The sequence below is a fragment of the Chiloscyllium plagiosum genome, chromosome 9 (genome assembly GCF_004010195.1).
Source record: "Chiloscyllium plagiosum isolate BGI_BamShark_2017 chromosome 9, ASM401019v2, whole genome shotgun sequence".
NCBI classification, from domain to species: Eukaryota; Metazoa; Chordata; class Chondrichthyes; order Orectolobiformes; family Hemiscylliidae; genus Chiloscyllium; species Chiloscyllium plagiosum.
Window position 1 is genome coordinate 26217506 of NC_057718.1, and position 26377 is coordinate 26243882.

Consider the following 26377-nt stretch of genomic DNA (forward strand, 5'->3'; position numbering starts at 1 on the left):
CATGTTGCGGCTGTACAGGACATTGGTTAGGCCACTGTTGGAATATTGCGTGCAATTCTGGTCTCCTTCCTATTGGAAAGATGTTGTGAAACTTGAAAGGGTTCAGGAAAGATTTACAAGGATGTTGTCAGTATTGGAAGATTTGAGCAATAGAGAGAGGCTGACCAGGCTGGGGCTGTTTTCCCTGGAGATTCGGAGGCTGAGGGGTGACCTTATAGAGATTTACAAAATAATGAGGGACATGGATAGGGTAAATAGGCAAAATCTTTTCCCTGGGGTGGGGGAGTCCAGAACTAGAGGGCATAGGTTTAGGGTGAGAGGGGAAAGATATAAAAGACACCTAAGGGGCAATGTTTTCACACAGAGTGTGGTACGTGTATGGAATGAGCTGCCAGAAGAAGTGGTGGAGGCTGGTACAATTGCAACATTTAAGAGGCATTTGTATGGGTATATGAATAGGAAGGGTTCAGAGGGATATGAGTTGGGTGCTGGCAGGTGGGACTAGATTGGGTTGGGATATCTGGTCGGTATGGACGGGTTGAACGGAAGTGTCTGTTTCCATGCTGTACATCTCTATGACTCTATCTATGACTCTATGTATAACAACCTTTGTCACCATTCTGAATTTGTTTGGACATGATCTGTTGCAATAGTGGCAATTTCTGCAGGCAAACTTATGCCACATAAACATGAGTCATACATTTTATGGTACATAAGAGGAAGAGTTAGTTGCGCAGAGCGCATTTTCTACAGCTCAGGATACAATAACAAAGACATTTTTCCATCACCCACCAGACACAACTTGAAGCTTATATGATGAAAGTGTTTCAAAGTCCTGTTTTTTGAGACTTTCCCGAACATAAAAGGAAAACAAAAGTTCAGTTTTCTGTGGGAGGGTCTTGTATTATCAGATTTCTGAGAATGCATTTTCTAGTAGGATAATGCAAGATAATTGGGCAGAATAATCAAGGCAAGAAGTTTGGATTATAGCAAAATGTTGCAGATGCGGGCATCTGAAATAAAATCAAAGTGCTGGAGAAACTCACCATGTCTGCCAGCATCAGTGGAGATTCAGGTAGACAAGCAGGAGGCTGGGAGAACACAGAAGGCCAGGCAGCATCAGGAGGTGGAGAAGTCAACATTTCAGGTGTGACCCTTCTTCAGGACAGGGGGTGGGTGTAAGAGGACCTGCCCATAAAGGGGATGGGGGAGGCAGGGTGGTCAGGTGGGGATAGGTGAACACAGGTAGAGGGTACGACCTGGTTGGTTGATGGGAGGGATGAAGCAGGTAGGTGGCTGGAAGGAATGGCAGGGAGAGGGAGGGGCTGGGATGGAAGATAGAGGATGGGAAGGAAGATTATTTGAAATTGGAGAACTCGATGTTGAGTCCTCCCGGCTGTTGGCTGCCCAGGCAGAAGATGAGGTGTTGTTCCTCCAATTTAGAGTTTGATTCGTTGTGGCAATGGAGAAGGCCAAGGATGGTCATGTCGGAAAGAGAGTGTGAGGGGGAATTAAAATGAGTGGTGATGGGAGGATCGGTCAGCACCTGTGGGCCCTGCTGAGATGCTCGGCAAAACAATCCATGAGTTTACATTTGGTCTCCCCAATGTACAGCAGACCATATCAGTGGAGATTGAAGCAGATTTACCAGTTCGAGCTCAATATGATTCTTCTTCTGGACAGAATGGATAGAAAGAAAAACTATTCCCACTCGTAAATGGTTCAAAAATCAGGGGGTACAGCTTGAAAGTGTTTTCAAAAAAGGAACAAATGTGAGTCGAGAAAATCATTTTTGACACAGTGAGTATTTAGGTCATAGAATGTGTTGTCTCGAAATGTGGTGAAGGCAGGTTGAATTGAAGCATTCAAGAGAGCATTAGATTTTTATTTCAAGAAAACCAATGTTGTGGGGAAAAGGCAAGAGGTTGGCACAAAGTTAAACTGCTCAAAGAGTCAGTACAGATATAATGGGCCAAATGGCCTTCTTCTCCACTGTAACAGTTCAGTGATTGAGATTTCGCATGATATTCCAAACCAGAGGCATGTATGACAGTGGATACAATAACAAGAACTTTAGATTGATATTTTGGATTTTTTTCTTAACTTGGTCTTATTTCAGGCAAGTAAATTTCAAGAAAAGGTGAGTCAAGTCATGAAATGTCATCCCATAATATTTTGAACACTTGTATCATTTTTATCCCAGGTATTATACCTGACAAATTGTCACCAAAAAAATTGTAATGTGAAATAAAGATGTATTTCCTGGTATTGGCTTTGAATTTACTTATAATTAATTTCCTATTCTCCATCCATGTCTTTTGCTCCAATTGCAACCTTCGACTGAGAGTATTCTCAACTTACTTTTGAATTACTAAATATTTTCAATATATCAATGAAGTTACCCATCATTCTACTTCTTTCTAGACTGGCAAGCATTGAATTTAACAAAACTTTTTTCTAGTTTTTGCGGTTTACTCTTGGGATGAATCTTGTTCTTCCCAGTAACCCTTGCAGTGTTTGTATATCTTTTTTGTATACCAGAAAAGAATACACCTTTTCCCAGGAGGCTAAATATCTTGGGTAAAAATCTTCATCAGAATTGATCATAGAGATAGAATGAAAGCCTTCAAATGTGAGAAATGTAAAATTAAAATTGCAAATGGCGGAAACTTACAGAAGGTCAGTGAGTATCTGATAGAGGATGATATGTTCGCATTTTCAATGTAATCCTTCATCGCTTTGTGCACAGTTCTGATGAAAGTTCCTGTTTCAAATGTTAACCTTTTTTATTCCCCCAGGTACTGAGAGATCTGCTATGCATTTCCATCATGTTGTATTTTTATTCATGGGTTCATTAGGCCAAATAGTCTTTCCTCATTTTTATGTCCAACTCCGAAACTATTTACATCCACCCAGCACCAATAATCGATTCCACAAAAATTAAATCAAACAATATAAACATCAACGTGTCTAATTTCTAACTAAAATCTACTGTCTGAGCATGGCACTAAAACACAAATTGCTGAAGATGAGCCACTTGTGAAACAGTGGTCTTCAGTCATTTGTATCTGTCGCTATTGAGTTACATGGTTCATGCCGAGGGTAATTTGTTTTGCACGTACCACAAAATCAGTTTCTGTGTCTTGCTGTAATTATTCTTCTTGTGTAACAACTGGAAAATATCATCCAGATTTTCTTCTTTCTGCAGATAACCTTCCCATTGGCTCATACTGTTCATTTGACGAAGAGGATTGTGGATGGTCATCATTTACCTCAGAGACGGATGAACCAAGTTGGAAATTGAAGCAAAGTCAGTCTGTCAACGAAGCAGAGAAAAGCAACTTATGTTACTCAGAAGGTATCTTATATCAAGTATTTTATTTTCTTCACTACTTACCCTTGTGATGATACTATGCCTTTAAGAGGTGTATTTTGTCCTGGCTTATTTTATGAAGAAAGGATGAGACAGAGCTAATGAGTGGTCTCACAAACTTGTTGCAGTTTTTTGAGGAAGTAACCAAGATTGATGAGGACAGAGCGGTAGCCATTATTTACTTGGACTTTAGTAAAGCCTTTGACAAGGTTCCACATGGTAGACTAATGAGTAAAGTTGGATCACATGGGATTCAGGGAGAGCTTGCCAATAGGATATAAAATTGGCTTAATGGCAGGAGACAGAGAGTGATGGTGGAGAGTTATGTTTCAGACTGGAAGCTTATGACCATGTTGTTCTGCAGGGATCGGTCCTGGGTCCACTTTTGTTTGTCGTTTATATGGATGATTTGGATGAGAATATAGAAGTAAGTTTGTAGTAAGTTTGCGGATGACACCACGATTGGTGGCTTAGTGGATAGCAAAGAAAGCTATCTAAGATTCCAAAGAGATCTTGATCAATTGGGTCAATAGACTGAAAAGTGGCAGTTGGAGTTTAATTTGGATAAATATGACATGTTGCATTTTGGTTAAACAATCAAAGGCAGGACTCATATGAATAAAAGTAGGGCCTTGGGTAGTGTTATAGAACAGAGAGACCTAGGGGTTCAGGTACATAATTCTTTGAAATGTGCATTCCATATAGATAGGGTAGATAAGAAGGTATTGCCTTCATTGTTCAGACATTTGAGTACCAGAGTTGGGACATTATGTGGAGGTTGTACAGGACATTGGTGAGGCCTCTTCTGGAATACAGAGTCCAGTTCTGGTCACCCTGTTACGGGAAGAATATTATTAATCTGGAGAGCATTCAGAGAAATTTACCAGGATGTTGGCAAATGGAGGGTTTTGAGTTATAGGAAGAGGCCTGATAGTCTGGGACATTTTTCACTGGAGCATAGGAAGCTTATAGAGGTTTGTGAAGTCATGAGAGGCATATATAAGGTGAATGGCAGGTGTCTTTTCCCTAGACAGGGGAGTATCTTTTAATGTGAGAGGAGAAAGATTGAAAAAATACATGACGGACAATTTTTTCAGAGGAAATGGTGGATACAGGAACAATTACAACATTTAAAAGGCATTTAAATATGTACATGAACAAGATAGGTTTGGAGGGATATAGGCCAAGTGCAGGCAGGTGGGACTAGTTTATGATTGGCATGGGCTGGTTGGACCAAAGGGTCTGTTTCTGCGCTGCTTGACTCTGTGACTCTGTAACATTCAAGAAATTTGACACCAATCAGGACAAAGGAGTCAGCTTGATTGATATCACGTCCACAAGCATCCACTCCGTATACCACGGTGGCTCAATAACAAGTGTGTACTATGTACAAGATGTACTGCAGAAATTCACCAAAGATCTTTAGACAGCATGTTCCAAACCCACAATCACTTTCATCTCAAAGTACAAGGACAGCAGATACTTGGGAACACCATCACCATATGCAAATTCCCCACCAAGCCATTCACCATCCTGACTTGCAAGTATATCTCTGTTCCTTCATTGTCACTGGGTCAAAATCCTGGAAATCCCTCCCTAAGGTCCCCCTACAGCACATGGACTGCAGCAGTTCAAGAAGGCAGCTCACCACCACTTTCTCTAGGGTAACTAGGGACAGGCAATGCCAATTCCTGATGAAGGGCTTTGCCCGAAACGTCAATATTCCTGCTCCTCGGATGCTGCCTGACCTGCTGTGCTTTTCCAGCACCACTCTGATCTAAACTCTGGTTTCCAGCATCTGCAGTCCTCACTTTTGCCACAGGCAATGAATGCTTGCCCAGCCCATTTCCCACGAGAGAATTAGAAGCAAAGATATAGATTTAAGTTTCAGTCAATGGCCATATTAAAAGTAGACGTCTTCTGTTCATGTTTTGATATTGTCCCTGTTTGCTCATTACAATAATTAAAATCACACAGGGCAATGTCTTCACAACTCCAGCGCAGATAAGTAACTAATGGTGCTTCAAATGCCATGGCTGGGTGAGATAAGCTGTAAGATTTTTAAGATACTTGTGACCTCCTATTGGGTAACACCTGGAGAATTACAGTGAAATATAAAAATCTTGTACGGTCAGTAGGTGAATCAAGGTGAAGATATAATGGACAAGCGGGGGGAAGAGGATACAGATTGGAGGTGGGAGGGAGAGAACAATGGAAAAAAGAATGAAGAGAAACTGAACAAGAAAGCAAGAGAAACTGATGGTGCAGGGAATAGCAGTGGATTGGCAAAGAGGGAGAGGATAAGTTGCAAGTATGGAGGGGAGGAGAGTAACAGAAAGGGATAGAGTAAGGCAGCAGAAGGTGGGAATAGGGATGAGAAAGGGGAGTACAGGGCCGAAGGATTGGTATGGAAAAAAGGAGAGGAGTAGGAGATCAAGTAAAATAGAGGGGAATTGAGGAATTGGCAAAGGAATGAAAAGGGCAAAGGGAATGATTTGAAGATGGGAATGAATGTTTGGCAGGACAAGCAAACTCTTTCAGGGAGTTGGTCAGGGACTTTGCTGAGATGAAAAGCTTTCTCAGCATTGAGGTGCAAGAAATGCAGATGCATTTTGTACATTTTACCTGTGCCTTTTTAGCCAGCAGTCAGGTCAAGGGCCTTCATACCCTTGTCAATCTGGCACATTGGGTACTCAGCATAATCCAGGCTAAGGAAAGAGAGGTTCCATTCCTGCCCACTGCCATGCTGGTGCTGGGGGAGGTCTTGTCTGAAACAGAGCATTACAGACCTTGAGAGTTTTAGGCCAAGAATGTATCTGTCGAGAGGCAGACACTCAGCAGCTCTGCAGCAAGCATGGCTGATCAGAATCACAGTACCTTCCCACTTTTACTGCCTGTAATAAACACTGTAGAAGGATTTACAGGTTGATAATCAATATGTTTGGCCATGTTTTAACACACCTTCTGTGGCCATCAACTCCTGGACTGGAAGTCAAACCTGAAACTTTTTGTTTAAAGGCAAGGATTCTATCCATTATGCCGCAATACCTCTGTGCATATTAGATGACATTCAAAAAACTGCATATGCTTTATTAAGGAATGATATTATTACATGTACAAATTTGAACAGTATGGTGTTTTATTTTCAGATCCAGAATGCAGACACATAGGTACGGCACAGACTAAACTACTGAATGAAAAGCCACTGGGTTATTGTTCCATTTTTATTTATAATTTCAACGCATATATTTTCACTGGACCAATTTTCAGAAATATCTTCTCTAGTTACAGCAGTAATGTTTTCCTTAATCAAAAACACTGCCCACCATCCCCCCAGCACACCCTCCTATTTGTCTCTCTTTCTATCCTTCCTACACCATCTAAAACCTGGAATATTGAGCTGCCAGTTCTGTCCATCCTTCAGTCAAGTTTCTGTAATTAGTTATGACATCCCAATGTTCTCAAACTTGCCCCACGTTCATCGACCTTACCTGTAAGATCCCTTGCATTGGAAGAAATAGTTTAATTCTTCATAGTTACTTCTTTCTCTGACTTGCTTTTGTCTGTCTTTCTAATTAATTGTTATTTTCAGATTCAAAGTATCCTAATCTACTGGACTGCTTAGGATCCCTCCACACCACCACTCTAATAGTATACATTGTCCCTTAATAGAATTAGACAATCTTCCAGCTCAGGTATTGATCTCTTTCAGTCTTTTTTGCTCAGATGATCCCAATGATCCAAGAACCTGACTCCCTGAACATTACACACTTCTTCAGCCATTGATTAATCTCCTTTATCTTTTTATTCTTTTCTTCATTTGAGCTTGGCACTGGGAGTATATCAGAGCTTACTACTTTTGAGGTTCTGTTTTTTAATTAGATTAGATTACTTACAGTGTGGAAACAGGCCCTTCGGCCCAGCAAGTCCACACCGACCCGCCGAAGCGTAACCCACCCAGACCCATTCTCTTACATTTACCCCTTCACCTAACACTACGGGCAATTTACCATGGCCAATTCACCTAACCTGCACATTTTTTTTTTTTGGATTGTGGGAGGAAACCGGAGCACCCGGAGGAAACCCACGCAAACACGGGGAGAATGTGCAAACTCCACACAGAGAGTCGCCTGAGGCGGGAATTGAACCCGGGTCTCTGGCGCTGTGAAGCAGCAGTGCTAACCACTGTGCTACCGTGCCGCCCATCTTCTACCTAATCTCTTATATTCACTCTGTAAAACCTTAATCTTTTCCCTACCTCTATCATTCCTACCAATGTGTACAATAACTTCTGGTTTCTCATTTTCACCTTTAACAATATACTTCAAACATTTTTAGACGTCCTCATCCTGGCACCAGGAAAGCAACATACTATCCCAGATTCATGCTCACTGCCATGGAATCTCCTGTCTGTGCCCATGATGGGAGAGTCCCCAGTAATAATTGTTCTTTTAAATTTTGTTAAAATTAACATAAGATTAATTCTTAGTGCCCAATATCCGACTGTCTCTTCTGTTTTCCTTTAAGAGACCAGCCTTTTCAACAGTACAGTCAGTTCTTCTATAACGTAATGGTTGCGTTCTTGTGCAACTCGTTCTCATTATAGCACTCACTCACTCTGAGCCTACCTGGAAGTTCACAGCATATCTGTCTTGCATCACCTTTTTGGACTTTGCCTCCTCAACCAAAGATACCAGGCTCATGTTAGTTCTGGGTTGCATTTCCAGTTAGCATAGACATAGCCAGGAAGCTTGTCACTGTTGTCAGCAGGCCTCAGTCAAATCAAAAGAGATAACCTTTGTTCAGAGAGTTCCAACACAGGAAATCGAGGGCAGCCTATGATAGAAGCCTTGCACAAGCTTAGTCCACTGTGTGAGGTGGTTAGAGTCAGGATGCTCTGCTCATGAGGCGTAAGGAGCTGAATATTGGGTAGCGCATCAGCCCTGTCTCTGCCCTTTTGTGGGCTGTATTTTATCTGAAATGAAGCCAGGTGTCATGGTCTACACTGCTGATCCTGCAAGAGGATATCCCACATCTGTGTACCTCAGCTAGCAGGACCTCAAGTTCCCTTCATATAAAATGGGGTGCCAGTTTCTCCCTGTTGTGCCATGTCCCAGGAAAATGCCAGGAATTTTGTAGGGCAGTTCCAAATTGACAGTAAGTGTCTTCATCCAAAATGGGCTTTAAAGGTGATGCAGGCACAAGGGATGTTGGTCATTCAGCAGAAGTCTGGTTGAGTGGCAACTTGTTCCAGGAATGGCATGTGGAAATATGGGATAGAATTGGTTGTGAGGAATGCTATTGGTGTGGAGTCAGTAGTTAAGAGACAAGTTGATAAGATATGGCATGAAATCTTGCTAAGCCCCCCTAAAAACTGGACACAGCTAGCACTTTCACCAAAAACAAGTAAGATTCAGCCCACTGATGTCAATGAAAAAGGCTCAGCGAAATTGCATCTTACCATTCTCTAGCTCAGTGTATTGAGTTTGCAAGCTGATTGTGTCCTGCATATCCAAAACTGACATCCCATTCCTCACTCCTAACCTTTCACCATTAACATCTGCTCTCAGTTGGGAGTGCAGCAGAATGTGCCCAGGAGTAATCCAATTTCCAGTGGAATGGCATACTGAGTTTAACTAATAGGCAATATGTACTATGTTATCTGTTGATGTGCTTGTGTTTTTCAATCACAATTGGATGAAAGATGATGTCAACATCAATCAGGGCTGAGAATCAATCCACTCCAGAGCTTTGTAAAATCAGTACTGCCGGGTCACCATGACCTTGTACTCATCATATTCATTTGTCAGTATTACGGGCAGTGTAGTCTTATTTCAAGGAACAGAAAATCAATCATATTGATATTGCTCTGGTGCATAACCTACTTGTGATTAGAGTCAATTGAAGTAGTTTATTGATGAATGATTCTGTTGCTAAAATTGGAATTTTTTTTATATCCTGTACTAAGTACACCCTTTCACGCCTATCTGTACAGGTTCACGGAAATTTAATTCACTGTTTGGTTGGTTAAGCTGACAACCAGTTTTTGGTGGTAGCTCATCTTGGAATGTGTGGGATAGTACCCATGCTACCTATCACACACCTCATGGTTCAACATCCATCACTAATTTGCAGAATTTGTTTGTTTTTGATCTCTTCCCCACTTTCCAAATGGAACAATCACATCTTTGAACCATTATCAATCCTTCTTGTCTTTAAGCTTCTGAACCCTCAGCAATTCCTTGATTTTATTTTACATTGTTCTTCTTCCTCCATCCGTAACTTCAAACGGTGTTAGGAAGGTTGATCCCATCTTAGAATATTGAAGTCAAATGAAATCCTAAAAGTAACTCCTGACTTCAAAATGTACTGAAGCAAAATACTGCAGATGCTTTGAAGCTGAAATAAAAACAGAAAGTGCTGAAGAAATTCAGCAGGTCTGCCAGCATCTGTAGGGAGAGAAACAAAGTCAACATTTCAATTCTAATGTGATTCTTCCAACAGAACTGAATGGGGCTGGTAAATAGTGGCTTTGATGTTCATGCTGGGATAGGGAATGTGAAGTAGGATTGAGCGGAACCGATTGTAAGAATGACTAGAGAATCATACAAAAAGACTGTTGATGGTGATAAAGGAGAATGGAGATGTGAAATGGGTATAACTAAAGGTGTGTGAAAGAGAAAATGGCCTAGTTCTGCTGCCAATAATCTTGCTTTGGCAGATGAAAATCTCAATGTACATGGTTGATGAAATGTGTCTGACTTTTGTAAACATATAAATATAGATAGGTTTTGAAAGATTATATTTCAAAATAATGGCATCTGAGTGTTGATTAATTTTGTGAAAACGTTTAAATAATGACTAGGTGAATCAATCCTTCTGCAACCATAATCTAAACCAGTATGTGTCAGAGTGGCAAGGAACCCCTGACATTGTTCGAAGATTGTTAGATTTGTGTTGGGTTTATGACACAATGTAAACATCAGCTTGTTTTTTGTTCAGGATGAACAAGGATTTATTTTAGCTCAGAAAAAACAGAGAGACTGTGGATTTTTTAGCAGTTTTGGAGGAGACCTGTTTGGGATCAGGAGTGTATTTTACTTTCTCTCCTTGAAAGGAATATATAACACTTCAGAGAATATGTTACATTGGCAGACAGTTAATTTGTGCAACTTAAGACCAGGAGTGTTTAGTTAGAAATGTGCAGCATATTGAAAACAGAGGAAGTCTAAGCTCTCCGGTTTGTCAATATACATGTGAAAGTGTTTCATAGTTCACAGGAAAGAACTGGGAAGGATCAGTTAAATTTAAAGGTTTGAGACAGATCCTCTGAATTTGATGCTATATGGTGACAATATTGGTGAATAGGTGAAAATTTGTTTAGCAGTGTATCTTAACATTTTTCTGCATTGTGTTCTAATATTGAAATAACTTAGCGTAGTTTACTTGATCACTTTTCCTTTTTTGTAGGAAACTTGTATTCCATTCTAAAAGAATATCTGCAGTCTTGCGTGTCTGTTTCTCAGCAAATTTCCATCACGTTAACTGAAAGATAATATCAAACCAGATTTCATTCTGGGATTCACCTGTCCAGTAGTTGTAACAGCTGGGATCATAGCAATGCCCCTATTAGCTTGTGACCAAGTTAACTGCTTGTCCTGGAGCAGCACCAAGGTCACCAATAAATCATAAATTGTTTATTGTGCAATTTGCCAACCCATTATACATTATAGCAATGATAGACAAACCCTCTGTTTTACTCTTTGCCCCTTTACATCATGAACAACATGAATCTCCAATCTCGACATTCACTGCTTATTCTGGATTCTAAGGTGTTCACAGCTGTGCCTGCGTTTTCCTGCTGACAGTTTAAATTTCTTGAAGATTGTGCCATCTCTCATCATTTTTGGCTTCCAATTGCTAACATCCTTTATTGTCTCCCCAGTGAGTTACCAATGGGATTCTTTCTATCAAACATGTCTAGAAGATAAATAATTATGGAGAAGGCTGTTTGTCTTAGAGATACTTTGTATCCTTTGATCAGCACCTGCATACTTGCAGTAATAGTTGAAATTAGTGAACTTGTTTGTTGACATGGCACAACAAGAGGATCGTGTTCCCAAAGGAAGCTAATGGCAATTGAGCAATGTGTGAATACCTGACTCAATATAACACTAAATCAGTTATTAACAATCATACAATTTAATGATATCTAAATTTGGCCATGCAGCACCTGTGCTTTGGGCATTAACTGGCCTCCTAAACCTCCTATGTGGCAGACAGTAAGCACATGATAAATCCAGGTTGAAAGTGTGTCTTGCAAACATATTGATTTTGACTTCTTGTCCCTCCCTTCCATCCTCCTATTCCATTCCACTCGTGCAATTTAACTGATCAACTCAGATATTGCGTGTTGAAGTCAAGATACAAAACCACCTGGTGTCAGCACTGATTTTTGCTCAGTTATTTCCTTTGTTTGAGAGGTCATAAGAAGATGTAGAATGTGAAATATGTCATGTTGGTGCGGTAGAGAATCTTTTTCAGGCCATGAATAAGCCCCATCTCTAGAGTAGCAAAAAGTAAGCTGTACTAGTTGTAACTTATGTTGCAACTAAGATTGAAAAGTTCCAATTTTCCAGCTGTTACCTTTATTCCAATAAGCAAAATGCACTCCACAAAATAAAATACTACTCTCTTTTTTGTTGATTAGATTACCTACAGTTTGGAAACAGGCCTTTTAGCCCAACAAATTCACACCAACTCTCCAAAGAGTAACCCACCCAGACCCATTCCCCCACCCTGATTATGGGCAATCTAGCATGTCCAATTCACCTAATCTGCACATCTTTGAATTGTGGGGGGAAACTGGAGCACCTGGAGGAAACCCACGCAAACATAGGGAGAATGTGCAAACTCCACACAGTCACCCAAGGCGCTATGAGGCAGCAATGCTAACCACTGAGCCATGAAAGTTCTGCACAGACACATATAATGCAGTGCTAGTTTGATGTAGTTGGCAGCACATAAGAAGGTAAGAACATAAACAGGAGCACTTTTAATGCCTCCTGTCTGCTCTGCATGTTAAAAAAGATTATTGCCCAACCAATTTGACCATAAGTCCACTTTCCTGCCTTGTTCCCCATAACCTTTGGCCCCTTTGTCAATCAAAAATCTGTCTGACTCAGTCTTGAATATATTCAATGATATATTGTCTCTTGGGTACTCATCGAGCTGACATTCAAGTCCAGTGCTTTGCAAGTCTGGATTTTCAATAGGTCCCTGCAATTGTTCAGTGTGGTTCTAGCCAGCTTCACTCGTTAGTGATCCATGGCATACTCAGAAGAAGAAGAAGAAGCAGTTCTCTGGGTATGCTAGCTTACATTCCCCTGTCAGTGAATACCACGAACAATTGTTTAACTTATTGCTGAATCTGCAAGGTTGCTGAGCACAAAATAGAAACACAGTGATTGAAAAGCAACATATTTAATCAGTCTTGAATCAATTTAAGATATAATAGAGCTCTTAAGCTAATGTAAGTTTTTAGACATGGTATTTGTTTAAATACATTTCTATTATATAGAGTACAAATAATTTTATATTTTTATATTCATTCCTGGGACGTGGGTTTTGCTGACAAGGCTAGCATTTATTGCTCATTCCAAGATTCCCTTAACTGAATCTATATAGAAGTCAGACTGGACATGGATGGCAAACTTTCTGCCTTAAAGAACTTTGTGAGCCAGAGCAGTTTTTTTTAATGATAATCTGGAAGTTGAGAGGTCATCATTAGTGAGAATAGCTCCACATTCCAGATTCAGTTTATTAATTGAATTTGATCTGTAGTTACCATGATGAAATTTGAACTTTTTGCCTTACTCCTGAGTCTATGCCTCTGGAATGGTAGTGTATTAATATAACCAATATGCTGTGATTGTAAATTTATATTTTCTTAATACATATAAATATTATTTATATGATATAAATGCATCTTTATATAAATACCTAAGTAATAATGCATTTCTTTTTATTTGAGGGTTTTATTTCACAAGAAGAAAAACATTGAGCCTGTAAAACTCCAATTGATCCACACAGCTTAAATGTATTCACATCAACTGCTTCCAAACATTCATTTCATACAAAACACAACCTTGCTGAGACTTTTACTGAGAGAGATTACTCATTGTTAGGTTCTTCACATCACTGTTTGTAGCAGCTTTATCGGTGATACACGACTTACATGTAAGTACTGTATAGATAGAAAAGCCAAGATTGCTAACTTATCTCCAGAATCATTCTCATGGGAATTTCTTAAGCTGTGTTCATATTCACACCCATACCTTTTAGGAACTAACCACGCATCTGCTGCATACAGACCAGTTTTGTGAGAGATCAATTCAGTTGTTTAGAGTAGTCAAAGTTATTTGGGCTGAAAGCAACATGAATGTAATGAGAAACAGCAGCTGCTGTAATAAAGGAAACCTGCACTTCAGTAGTAATAAATTTTTTAAAGGTAAACGATTGTTCTACCTGGAGAGATTGCAATTCATGTACTTTTTAATTTGTGCTTTTTCTTCAGATCATGTCCTGTTCCTGAATACCAGGGAGAGTCTGATAGCTGACTTCACTGAGTTGAGAAGCCCAATTTTTCCAACTCCTATCAGGAACTCTGCATGTGAGGCAAGTCTACTGTTTCTGCTTTACTCAAAGGCTCACCACTGTGTTTCCAAACAATTATTTGTTTGTTCACATAAATGCAATGTGCCAGCAAATTATACTTCTTTGAATACCTCACTTTGATCCATAATCCATCATCTGTCCATCCAGAGAACTAATTGTCAAGAAATTAATACAAAAGCAAAATGCTGTGAATTGTGGAAATCTGAAATTACAACAATCAGGTAGGTGATGGAAAACACAATAAGTCTGATAGTATCTCTGATAAGAGAAACAGAGTTAACTATTCAAGTCTGTTGAAGAGGGACAGATCTAAAATGTTGAGCGAGGTAAACTGAAGTCCATTGCAGTGGGAACCATAGCAACCAGGCTTAGTTAAATTTAGGAGAAGTCCCATGTCAGTCTCCAATCATCAGGAAGTCCCCATGGTGGCCACCTTAGCGCCTGAAGGTCATTTAATTCTGTTGAGTCTCCCTCATGACTTGATGGAGTTTCTCCACTGGTTCTCTGACTGGTCATTTGTTTTCTTGACAGAATCCCAGCTATTTGTCCCACAGATGTTGAATCCTGTTGAACTCTCCCAACATTTTAGGTTTTTTGACCAACATAACTAAATAGTCAGCCATGAGCTGCAAATATTGGTGGCTATTTGGATCATTTGTTTTTTTGGAATTTTCCATTAGTTTAGACATTGCTGAAATTACACTGCATTTATAACCATATTTTTGATACTGACACCATTTAAATCTTGTTTTAATAGTTTTATATATTTATGAACCAGAGTACATGTGGTACAAGGATAGAGTCAGACTAACAAGTACCTAATTATCTGACTCATTCTTCCTTGCCTGATGAATTGTGAAAAGACTATTGTCAAACAAATCATGTTGATTCACACAATTTCTGATGCTGCACCATGAGCATAGCCACTCTGAGCTAAAATTCATCCAGAATGTGCATTCGTGAGAACATTTGGAAGAACCTTCAAACAAATAGGAAGGATTTAGAGGGATATGGGCCAAATGCTGGCAAATGGGACTAGGTCAGATTGGGATGCCTGGTCAGCATGGAAGAATTGGACTGATGGGTCTGTTTCTGTTTCCCTTAATGGGTCAAATGGACAACATTATTCAATCCCTTCTTAAGATCCTTACTGTCTTGCATACCAATGGTCAATCAATTAGTTTAGTCCATGTAATATTAAGAAATGACTGAGGACACAGCAAAGACTGGGAATCCTTAAAGCTTTCCAGCTGTACTGACCAAATTAACATGGTCATCTCTGCCCTGTACAATGAACAAGAATAAGATGTATGTGATAGCAGAGCAGAGCTTGTTTTATTTTTTAACAGTTGTAAATTTAATTTATCCAAGAAAAAACATTTTAGGAAATATTTGCTGAAGCTCCATTGTTTGTGGAAGTAGGCAAAAGTAGGACATTAGCGCACAATTGCAATTCCTGATGAAGTGCTTTTCCCTGAAACGTTGATTCTCCTGTTCCTCGGATGCTGCCTGACCAGCTGTGCTTTTCCAGCACTACACTCTCAACTCTGATCTCCAGCATTTGCTGACCTCACTTTCTCCACAACTACAAGTACCCAATTTCACAACGGACAATTTTCAGGCTTAGCATGTGGTGACACTACTGGTACAACTATTAACATGCAAAGATCTCACCACTTTTGATCAATTATTGCATAGTTGAAACACCAACTGTGTGTAGATGACTGTCCTTATTTGCTGCGTACACATTGCAAAATGGATAGTACACTCGAAAGTCTCCTTGGACTATGTGCCGCCTTGAAAATTCTTCAGTGCACACCTGCACCAAGTGAATCGTGGATGATATGTTTTCAGATGGGTTCCAATCAGTCTAAGCTTTCATGGACATGCAGATTTCTCTTAAGGGTTTAGCCTGGTAAAGGAAGCTACCATTAAGAAAAAGGAAAAAGTGTTCTTGTACACCAGTCAATGAAGGCAAGCATGCAGGTACAGCAGGTAGTGAAGAAGGCTAATAGCGATTGAGAGGGGATCTGATTGAGACGTATAAGATTATGAAAGGATTGGACACTCTGGCAGTAGGAAACATATTTCCACTGATGGGTGAGTGCCGAACCAGAGGACACAGCTTAAAAATACGGGGTAGACCATTTAGGACAGAGCTCAGGAGAAACTTCTTCACCCAGAGAGTGGTGGTGTGTGGAATGCTCTGCCCCAGAGGGCAGTGGAGGCCCACTCTCTGGATTCATTTAAGGAAGAGTTGGATAGAGCTCTCAAAGATAGTGGAATCAAGGGTTATGGAGATAAGGCAGGAACAGAATACTGATTAGGAATGATCAGCCATGATTATATTGAATGGCCTACTCCTGCACCTATTGTCTATTGAAAAGGTCAAGTGATCAATTTGTTCTAAAACAAATTTGAAGTGCATTTAGTCTGCTATTTCCCTCGCAGAGTTAAAATGTGTATTATTCTAAAGAAGGTTTTCAGCAAAATAAGTATTGCAAAGTTAGGTATTTCAAAATAATATTACAACCAATTTGCCCAATCTTTGTTTTTTAATTCCTTCATGAAAAATTCAAGACCTTTCACCTGCTCAAAAGCCTAGACATTGATTATATATTTTTCACCCGGAAACCTGAAGAGTTCCCCACACAGCTGACTGTGTGCAGTTTGCAGAATCTCTCAACACTACAGAGAGTTCCCTCTTGTTATTCAAGCTGCAATCTTTTATCTTCTTATTATATGGCACCATTTCTGTACTCTGTATTAGAAAAGACTTCAAAACCAACTGAAGCATTTTGAATGCTGAAATCAGGTCATCTTTCATAAACTATTACTGAAAGCTTATATTTCCTTGAACAAGCATTAGTCAGAGTGAAAGAATGAGCACCTGTAATTGCTTTGAACAAACAAGGCATAAATTTAATTACATGTGATTGAAAAATGTATTTTTCCTGAAGTGTATTATAGTGGAAAGCTTATTACTGGGGCTTTTCTCAAAGAGAAACCAAGCTGAAATTTGTAAATTTAGGAAAACAGAGCAAGATAATTAAGTCATCCCAGTTTCAAGTTTCGTGCTTAAGAAGCTAATTACGGCGCATCAGTAATGATCGAGTTTGACAAGTAGAAGCAGTGTTCATCCATTACTTTATTTTTGAGTAGACAGCAGAATCTTTGACAACAAATGTCAGTTCCCTAGTGTGTGGTTCATGACACCCTCCCCCTCCATTTTGCCTTCAAATTGTTGTCTGTGGCACACTTCTGGTGCTGGCTATTTTGGACACCATTTTAATCAGGACGTCAATACACAAGTATGAGTATCCACCAGAGGTATGCAGTACAGGATCAATAGATAAGAAGGCCTGTTGATTTCACATCAGTGCTGCTGTTTGAGAATTCAGCACTGCGCTGAAGCCCTCTCTTTGCCCTGCACAGTCAAACACATGTTCAACAGCAGGGAGGACCTCCTACCAACACTACTTTAAGGATGTGAAGCTAACTGTACATTAGTTGCCAATTGATTTATACTGACTGTGGCTGAGTGAAGAATTGTTTGGTAGTGTTCAGTGATGCTTATCATTGCTGAAGTCTGCAGGGAGTGGACTGGCATGTGTTGTAGAGCTTTGTGCTGTCTTCAAATATTTAGTGCAGACCATTTGCTCCCACACAAGGAAGCAGCATCCCCTTGGGCTATGGCATTTAAGGGAGAATGAGACTAGGTGACAAGAAACAGGAAAAGCTGTTGGATGAAGGATGTGGAGGAATGGGGGAGGGAGGGCTGATGATGTGGAGATGTAGTAGGGAGAAAGGCTTTTACAGCAGGAGGCCATCAACAGCCGGCACAGTATGCATTCGAAGATATGTTCACTGGCATGACCACTCCTGTGGGGTGATTGAACTCAGCACTGCATCCATGTTCTCAGACAAGAGTCCTGGCAATGACTATTATGGCTGTCTTTGTCAGGTGGAGGCAATGGCCTCATGGTATTATCACTGGATTATTAATCCAGAGAACCAAGTAATATTCTGGGGAGCTGGGTTTAAATCCTGCCATCGCAGATGGTGGAATTTGAATTCCATAAAAATCTGGAATTAAGAGTCTAATGATAACCATGAATTGTTAGAGAAAAAAAAATCTGGTTCACAAAAGACCTTTAAGGGAGAAAATTTCCATCCTTAACCTCATCTGGCCTAAATGTGACTCCAGACCCACAACAATGTGACTGAATCTTAACAATTAGGGATGCGCAATAAATGCTAGCCTAGCCAGTAATGCCCTCATCCCATGAATAAAAAGTGTGTCCAGTTGTCCATCACGTATTGGCAAACACTCATACCAATACAAACGTGAGTTTTAATCGAACACAAAAGGGAACGAAACCAAGCTAACTGAGGCTGAATGTCATTTGCACAATACCAATCAGATTTAAGCATCATGACCAAAAAATGTAGAATGGTATGCCAAACCCAGGGCTCTACTGTTGGAAGCAGGTGTCAGTGAGTTTCCGTCTGGCTTATACTATCTGTTGCAGCTGAGCTTTGTCCTGGATAATGTCAGCTTCTTGTATCAAAATGTCAGCATCCTCCTTCTCCTCCTCAGAGGCCTGCTCCTGTTCCCACAATTCTTCAGCATCTAGCTCATTGCCAACTCTAATTGTGTAGAGCACCACATGCCAGGATGATGCAAAACACCCTGCAATGACAATAATTGAGGGCACCCCCAGGCAGGCCCAAGCAGAAGAATTGCATCCTCAGCAGCCCATGCTCTGCTCCACCACTGCACTGGTTCACGCAGGAGTGGCATTATCTCTGCAGTCCAAAGCAGTGAGGTGTCACACTGAGTAGTTGTCCCTCATTAATCAGCCTTGTAAGAACCAGAATGGTATCCCTGTACCAGAATGTACAGATAGTACCAAATGCCAGGGTTGTGGGCACACATCTCCAAGAAGTAGTAAGTGGTAATCGCCTGAAAAGTTATGGAATGGAATCTGATTCTGTTGAGGTATTGAGGTATGGCCCTCTCAGGGGCAAGCACATGCAATCAATAGCACTATGTACCTAGGAGAGCCTTCATATGTTTCCCAATCCAATTGCCCAAACTGCAGCACTGACCTCGCCTTTGGAGAACAAAGTTAACCAGTATGACCTTATACAGATGGGATTAGGCACTGCGTAGATAGTTTCTGGGTGCATAATTGAGGAATACTAACCAGGTCACTCATCTCTCAGAGTGATCTATTGCTGCTGGGTTTGCTATCTGTTCTGCTCCTCCTCCTTCCATCCATACCTCTTTAGGTAGGTAGTCACAGTGACCAATACGCACCCATAGATCGTAGACCCCAGATGGGTGTCATTCAGAGCAAGCAGGGAGTTACATCTGATTGATACACTATTATCTGTTTTACTTGTCAAGGTTTTCTGATGTCTCACTTATTTGACAAGTTTGGTCAGATGGGAGTCTGAAAATAAATGAGGGAAGTTGTGGTGTTACCAAGCCTGTTAGCAATTAATAATGGCCATGAATTGGCATCTCACTGCTACAGAGCTAGAATTACAAGCCACATTATTTGCGAAAAGTATAAGTGATGGAGCAAGATGATCTCAACATTGAGATAGGCCATGCTACGTTTGCCTCCATATTGTGCTACACATCTTACTTGGCAAAATCCCTTTGATCTTCCAGGATTCTGCTCCCTTCATTAGCTGTGCCCCTACTCTGTCAGTGTAACTGAATAGAAAATCGACCTTATGGTGTGATGTTACCTTAACAGGGCATTATCGGTGTACTGTATTAGAGAACGTAAAATATTGAATGATGCTATCAACTCTGCAATACTGAAAGTATGTCTCAAGTACACACCAATGTTATAGTGTTCAGGAAAAGAGCAGCAAATGGAGACTAACTGGCATTAATAAACTATTAATAAACTATTGTTCAATGATAATCCAATAATGTGGTATTGAACTGGTCACAACTGGAATTTATATGCAAATGGTTAGTTGGTTAATATTAGCTAATGAAAAGTAATTAGACAATTGATTTAATGAATACATGGGAAAAGGAGAACAGTATTCAATTGAGTCACTTGGGAAAATGTAATATAAAGTGTACCATTTCTTAATGATTCTTATTGATTAAGTCTGCAAATTGTATATAGTTTTACAACTTGGCAATATTACACTTCAGCTTGATTTTCTCATCTACGGTTCAACTGGCTCAGGCCTTGTGGAGAAGCAGATTGCTGATACTTCTGTCCCTTTCTGATTCCAGTCGTGGAGTGTTGGTATGCAATAAGGGATAAGGTTTAGGTCTATGATGGACACTTAACATTAGATTAACCAAATAAAGAAATCATTTCCATTTTTGTATAGCTTTTTAAATCCTCACAGTAGCTCAAAGCACTTCAAATCATTTGGAAGTGTAGTCACTCTTGTCGTAGGTATTGTAAAGTTACTTTTGTTTTCCTGAAAGGGGCTGATCATAAGACAGCTTACGAGAGATGCATTTCATTTTATCTCTGTTTCAATCCCTTATGTTAGTAAATTGTTATCACTTCAAGCATGAAGGACTAGAAAACTAGATAGAGAGATCTGTAGCTCTGGAGGAGGATCTCCTGTTAAGAGATTGAGAAAGGAAAGCATGCCTCAATTATGCATTTTCTTAAATGACTATAATAAGAGAAGCTTCACCATCAAATCAGCACTTTCCTTCTCCTTCTGCTTCTATTTGTTTCCCTGCCTCAGTGCAACATTGTACCTCCACTTGTGTTTGTGCACACCACTATTAAGACACAAGAGGATAATTTAGCCTTGGTTTTAATGGTGCCTCGTTTTGTAATTTCCTCCACCCTCAGATTGCCAATGAAACATGGCAGTATAGCTTGTTTATTGTATGAATTTAAACACAGACTCTGATTGTATGTGTATCATTTTTATATGCAGGTTCGCATGTCGCTATGTCTGTACGGAACACTAATGGGAAATCTTTCTTTCTTGGTTGTGGAAAACAAGACGGATCAGGAATATGTCAGGACACTGTGGGAATTTGCAAATATTACTGGCTTGGGAAGCTGGCAAAAAGCAACATTGAAATTGCCAGATGTGTCTGAAAGGTATAGTGTTTTCTTATTTACATGTGAGAAATGATCCGGCCCTTTTACTTAGCCAGGAAATTGTCCATCGTGCTGCTTACTTTAGCTTACAGCTTATGTGTCTATTCATGATATGTAGAAAATAAGGCTTGTATTCATTAGATTTATTTATTTATTGACACGTGTATTACAAATACAGTGAAAAATGATGTTTTGTGTCACCACTCCTCAGCACCATCTTGAAACACAGAATATAAAGCCAGAAAATGCAGCAATAGAGTTCATCTTCATATTTCCTTCCTGTTTCGGGCTCTGGGGTCTTTAGAGTGGGCTCGAGTATGATCATCACCTCCACCAGCACTCCTGCGACTGCCATGCCCTGACTGAACCATTGACCCAACTCCGATCTCCTACATCCCAACCCTGAGACTGCCAGGCCTGAGCCAGAGCTGGTCATCGGCCTGGGGCTAATCTCCATACCCAAGCTGAAGTCACCCGCACAAGGCAGTTGGCCAGACCTGAGACCTGCCGATCCTTTGGACACTCAGCAGCCCCACTGACACCATTGCCACCACTGACTGAGCCCATCAACAGAAAGCAAAAAGGTCAAAGAAAAGCATGAGAAAAGGTAAAAAGAAAAAGAAAGGTGTATAGAAGAAAGGAGTGGACAAGCTCAGGGTTCAGAAGGCCAAGTGTTGCCTACCCCGCCATCATTTATACAGTACCCTTCACAACCTCAGCATGTCTCAAGATGTTTTATAACTATTACTTGCTTTATATTGCAGTCACTGTCGTAATGTAGATACCATGGCAGATAAATAGTACACAGTAAGTTCTCACAAACTGCAATGAGAGGACAAGATCATTTGTTTTCGTAATGTTGATTTAGTGATAGATCCTAATCAAGACATTAGGGATAATTCCAGTGCTCTTCTTTGCTTGGGAAGTGTGGCATCTTTAACACTTTGAGAGCACAGACAGATCCTCTCTTTAACAGCACACCTGAAATACAACACCTCTCACACAGCAGCACACCTTGCTCTTGTTTGTGGATCGAGGCAGAAACCTGCAGGTTTTTGATTTGGAGTTCAGTGACCTACCAGTCCGGCATTCCCGATGAAGGGCTTTTGCTCGAAAGTCCATTCTCCTGCTCCTTGGATGCTGCCTGACCTGCTGTGCTTTTCCAGTGCCACACTCTCGACTCTAATCTACAGCATCTGCAGTCCTCACCTTCACCTACCACTCCGGCATGGCTAGCGACTATGAGACATAGGAGTGAAAGTAAGGCCATTCAGCCCATGAAGTCCACTCCACTATTCAATCATGGCTGATGGGTATCTCAATGTCACTTAACACACTCTTCCTGTATCCCTTAATTCCTTGCAAGATTAAGAACTTATCAATCGCTGTCTTGAAGACATTTAATGTCCTGGCCTCCACTGTGCTCTGTGGCAATGCATTCAACAGGCCCACCACTCTCTGTCTGAAGAAATGTCTCCTCATTTCCATTTTAAATTGACCCCCTCTAATTCTAAGGCTATGCCCAAGGGTCCTAGTATCCCTGCCTGTCGGAAACAAATTCCCAGCATCCACCCTTTCTAAACCATGCATTATGTTGCAAATTTCTATTAGATCTCCCCTCAACCTTCTAAACTCTAATGAATACAATCCCAGGGTTCTCAGCCGTTCATCATATGTTAGGCCGACCATTCCAGGGATCATCCATGTGAATCTCCGCTGGACACGCTCCAGTGCCAGCATGTCCTTCCTGAGGTGTGGGGCCCAAACTTGGACACAGTATTCCAAATGGGGCTTAACCAGAGCTTTATAAAGTCTCAGTAGCGCATTGTTGCTTTTACATTCCAACCCTCTTGAGATAAGTGACACCCTACATTTGCTTTCTTAATCACGGACTCAACCTGCAAGTCAACCTTTACAGAATCCTAGACTAATACTCCAAGTTCCCTTTGTACTTTGGCTTTATGAATTTTCTCTCCGTTTAGAAAATAGTCCATGCCTGTATTCTTTTTTCCAAAGTGCAACACCTCACATTTGCTCACATTGAATTTCATCAGCCATTTCCTGGACCACTCTCCTAAACCATCTAAATCTTTCTGCAGCCTCCCCACCTCCTCAGTACTACCTGCCTGTCCGCCTAACGTCGTATCATTGGCAAACTTTGCCAGAATGCCCCAGTCCCTTCATCCAGATCATAAATATATAAAGTGAACAGCTCCAGCCCCAACACAGAACCCTGCGGGACACCACTTGTCACTATCTGCCATTCTGAAAAAGATCCTTTTATCCCAACTCTCTACCTTCTGTCAGATAACCAATCCTCAATCCATGCCAGTAGCTCACCTCAAACACCATGGGCCCTCAACTTACTCAGCAGCCTCCCGTGAGGAACCTTATCAAAGTCCTTTTGGAATTCTAGGTAGATAACATCCACAAGGTTTCTCTGGTCTAACCTACTTGTTACTTCTTCAAAGAATTCTAACAGGTTTGTCAGGCACAACCTCCACTTACTAAATCCATGCTGACTTGTTCTAATCCAACCCTGCACTTCCAATTATTTAGAAATCTCATCCTTAACGATGGACTCTAGAATTTTACCTACAACCCAGGTTAGGTTAATTGGCCTGTAATTTTCCATCTTTTGTCTCGATCTTTTCGTGAACAAGGGGGTTACAACAGTGAGTTTCCAATCATCTGGGACTTTCCCTGACTCCAGTGATTTTTGAAAGATCTCAACCAATGCCTCCGCTATTTCTTCAGCCACTTCCCTCAGAACTCTAGGATGTAGCCCATCAAGGCCAGGAGATTTATCAATTTTTAGACCTTTTAGCTTTTCGAGCACTTTTTCTTTTGTAATGGCTACCACACTCAACTCTGCCCCTTGACTCTCCTAAATTGTTGGGATATTACTCATGTCGTCCACTGTGAAGACTGACTCAAAGCATTTATTAAGTTCTTCAGCTATTTCCTTATCTCCCATCACTAGCCTTCCTCCTTAATTTGAAACGGCCCAATTTCTACTTTTGCCTCTCATTTGTTTTTATGTATTGAAAGAAACTTTTACTATCATTTCTAATATTACTGGCTAGCCTACCTTCATATTTGATGCTCTCCTTCCTTATTTCTCTCTTTGTTATCCTCTGTTTGTTTCTGTAGTCTTCCCAATCTTCTGATTTCCCAGTGCTCTTGTCCACTTTATAGGCTCTCTCTTTTTCTTTGATACATTTTCTGATTTCCTTTGTCAGCCATGGCTGTCTTATACCCCATGTACCTTCCCCCGGATAATTTTTTTTTGGGATGAATCTCTGTACTGTGTCCTCAATTACACCCAGAAACCCCTACCATTGTTGCTCTACTGTCTTCCCCGCTAAGCTCTGCTTCCAGTTAATTTTCGTCAGTTCCTCTCTCATGCCCCTGTAATTACCTTTATTAAACTGTAAGACCATTACATCTGATTTTGCCTTCTCTCTATCAAACTGCAGATTGAACACTGCTATATTATGATCACTGCCTCCGAAGTGTTCCATTACTTTAAGATCCTTTATAAAGTCTGGCTCATTACATAGTACTAAGTCCAGAATAGCCTGCTCCCCTGTGGGCTCCATCACAAGCTGTTCCAAAAAGCCATCCTGTAGGCATTCCATGAATTCCCTTTCTTTGGATCCACCGGCAACATTATTCACCCAGTCCACCTGCATGTTGAAGTCCCCCATGATCACCGTGATCTTGCCTTTCTGGCAAGCCCTATCTATTTCATGGTACATGTTGCGCCCCTGGTCCTGACCACTACTGGGAGGTCTGCACATAACTCCCATTAGGGTTTTTTTGTCTTTGTGGTTCCTCAACTCCACCCACACAGACTCCACATCATCTGACCCTATGTCATTCAGTGCCATAGATTTAATTTCATTCTTAACTAACAAGGCAACCCTGCCCCCTCTGCCCATCTCCCTGTCTTTTCGATATGTTGTAAATCCTTGGATGTTTAACTGCCAGTCCTGACCCCCCTGCAACCATGTCTCTGTGATGCCTATCACATCATCATCAGTCACGATGATTCATGTCGTTAATTCATCTACTCTATTACGAATGCTTCGAGCATTCAGATAAAGCACCTTAATGCTAATTTTCTTATCCTCATGATTTCCATCACTTCTATTAGTGTGTCCAAAGTTATCCTTCCTTTTTGCTTCATTCCTAGTCTGCCTCGGACTTAAACCCTGCACACATGCTAACCTGCTGCTTATCTTTCTACTTGACACCATACTCCCTGTTACTTTCCCTTTCCCTTTCCCTTCCCCCCGCCCCACAAGTTTAAAGTCCTAGTGACCACCCTATTTATCCTTTTCGCCAGAACACTGGTTCCTCATTGGTTCAAGTGGAGACTGTCCCATCAGTACAGATCGCCCCAGTTCCCAGTTGCCAATATCCCATGAAATGGAATCCGTCTTTCCCAAACCAATCTCGTAGCCACGTGTTTACTTCCCTAATTTTCTTATCCCGATGCCAATTAGCACATGGCTCAGGTAGTAATCCAGAGATTATGACCCTCAAGGACTGTTCTTCAATTTCCTTCCTACTGCTTGATACTCCCCAAACAGGTCCTCCTTCCTAGCTTTGCCTATATTGTTTGTGCCAATGTGGACTACAACAACTGGATCCTCTCTCTCCGAGTCTAATATCCATTCAAGCTGGTCGGAGATGTCCTGCACCCTCGTACCGGGCAGGCAACACACCATGTGGGACTCTCGATCCGGCTCACAAAGGATACTGTCAGTCCCCCTAATTATAGAATCCCCTATAACAGCTTTTTGTCTTTTTGCTTACCCCTCTTAAATGGCCTTCTGCACCATGGTGCCATGGTCAGCTGGGTCATCCTGTCCACAGCCCTTTTCCTCATCCATACAGGGAGCAAAAATCTCATACCTGTTGGACAAGGTCAAGGGCTGAGGCTCCTCCACTCCTGATCTCAGAATCCCCCTACCTGCCTCACTTACAGTCACATCCTGTTGTTCCTGATCACTAACCGAATTTGAATTACTTAGAGTCATAGAGATGTACAGCATGGAAACAGACCTTTCAGTCCAACCTGTCCATGCTGACCAGATATCCCAACCCAATCTAGTCCCACCTGCCAGCACCCGGCCCATATCCCTCCAAACCCTTTCTATTCATATACCCATCCAAATGCCTCTTAAATGTTGCAATTGTACCAGCC

The 26377-nt window shown here is 41.0% G+C and overlaps 1 protein-coding gene across 2 annotated transcripts in view; it reads left to right on the forward strand.

Annotated features, from left to right (window-relative positions):
- Window positions 1-26377, forward strand: part of LOC122552709 (ALK tyrosine kinase receptor-like) — a 1052914-nt gene that overhangs the window by 688556 nt on the left and 337981 nt on the right. For both annotated transcript variants that reach the window (XM_043695597.1, XM_043695598.1), the window contains 3 exons: window positions 3209-3358; window positions 13950-14050; window positions 20993-21162. In XM_043695597.1, coding sequence (XP_043551532.1) covers window positions 3209-3358; window positions 13950-14050; window positions 20993-21162 — 421 coding nt within the window. The remainder of the gene's footprint in view (window positions 1-3208; window positions 3359-13949; window positions 14051-20992; window positions 21163-26377) is intronic.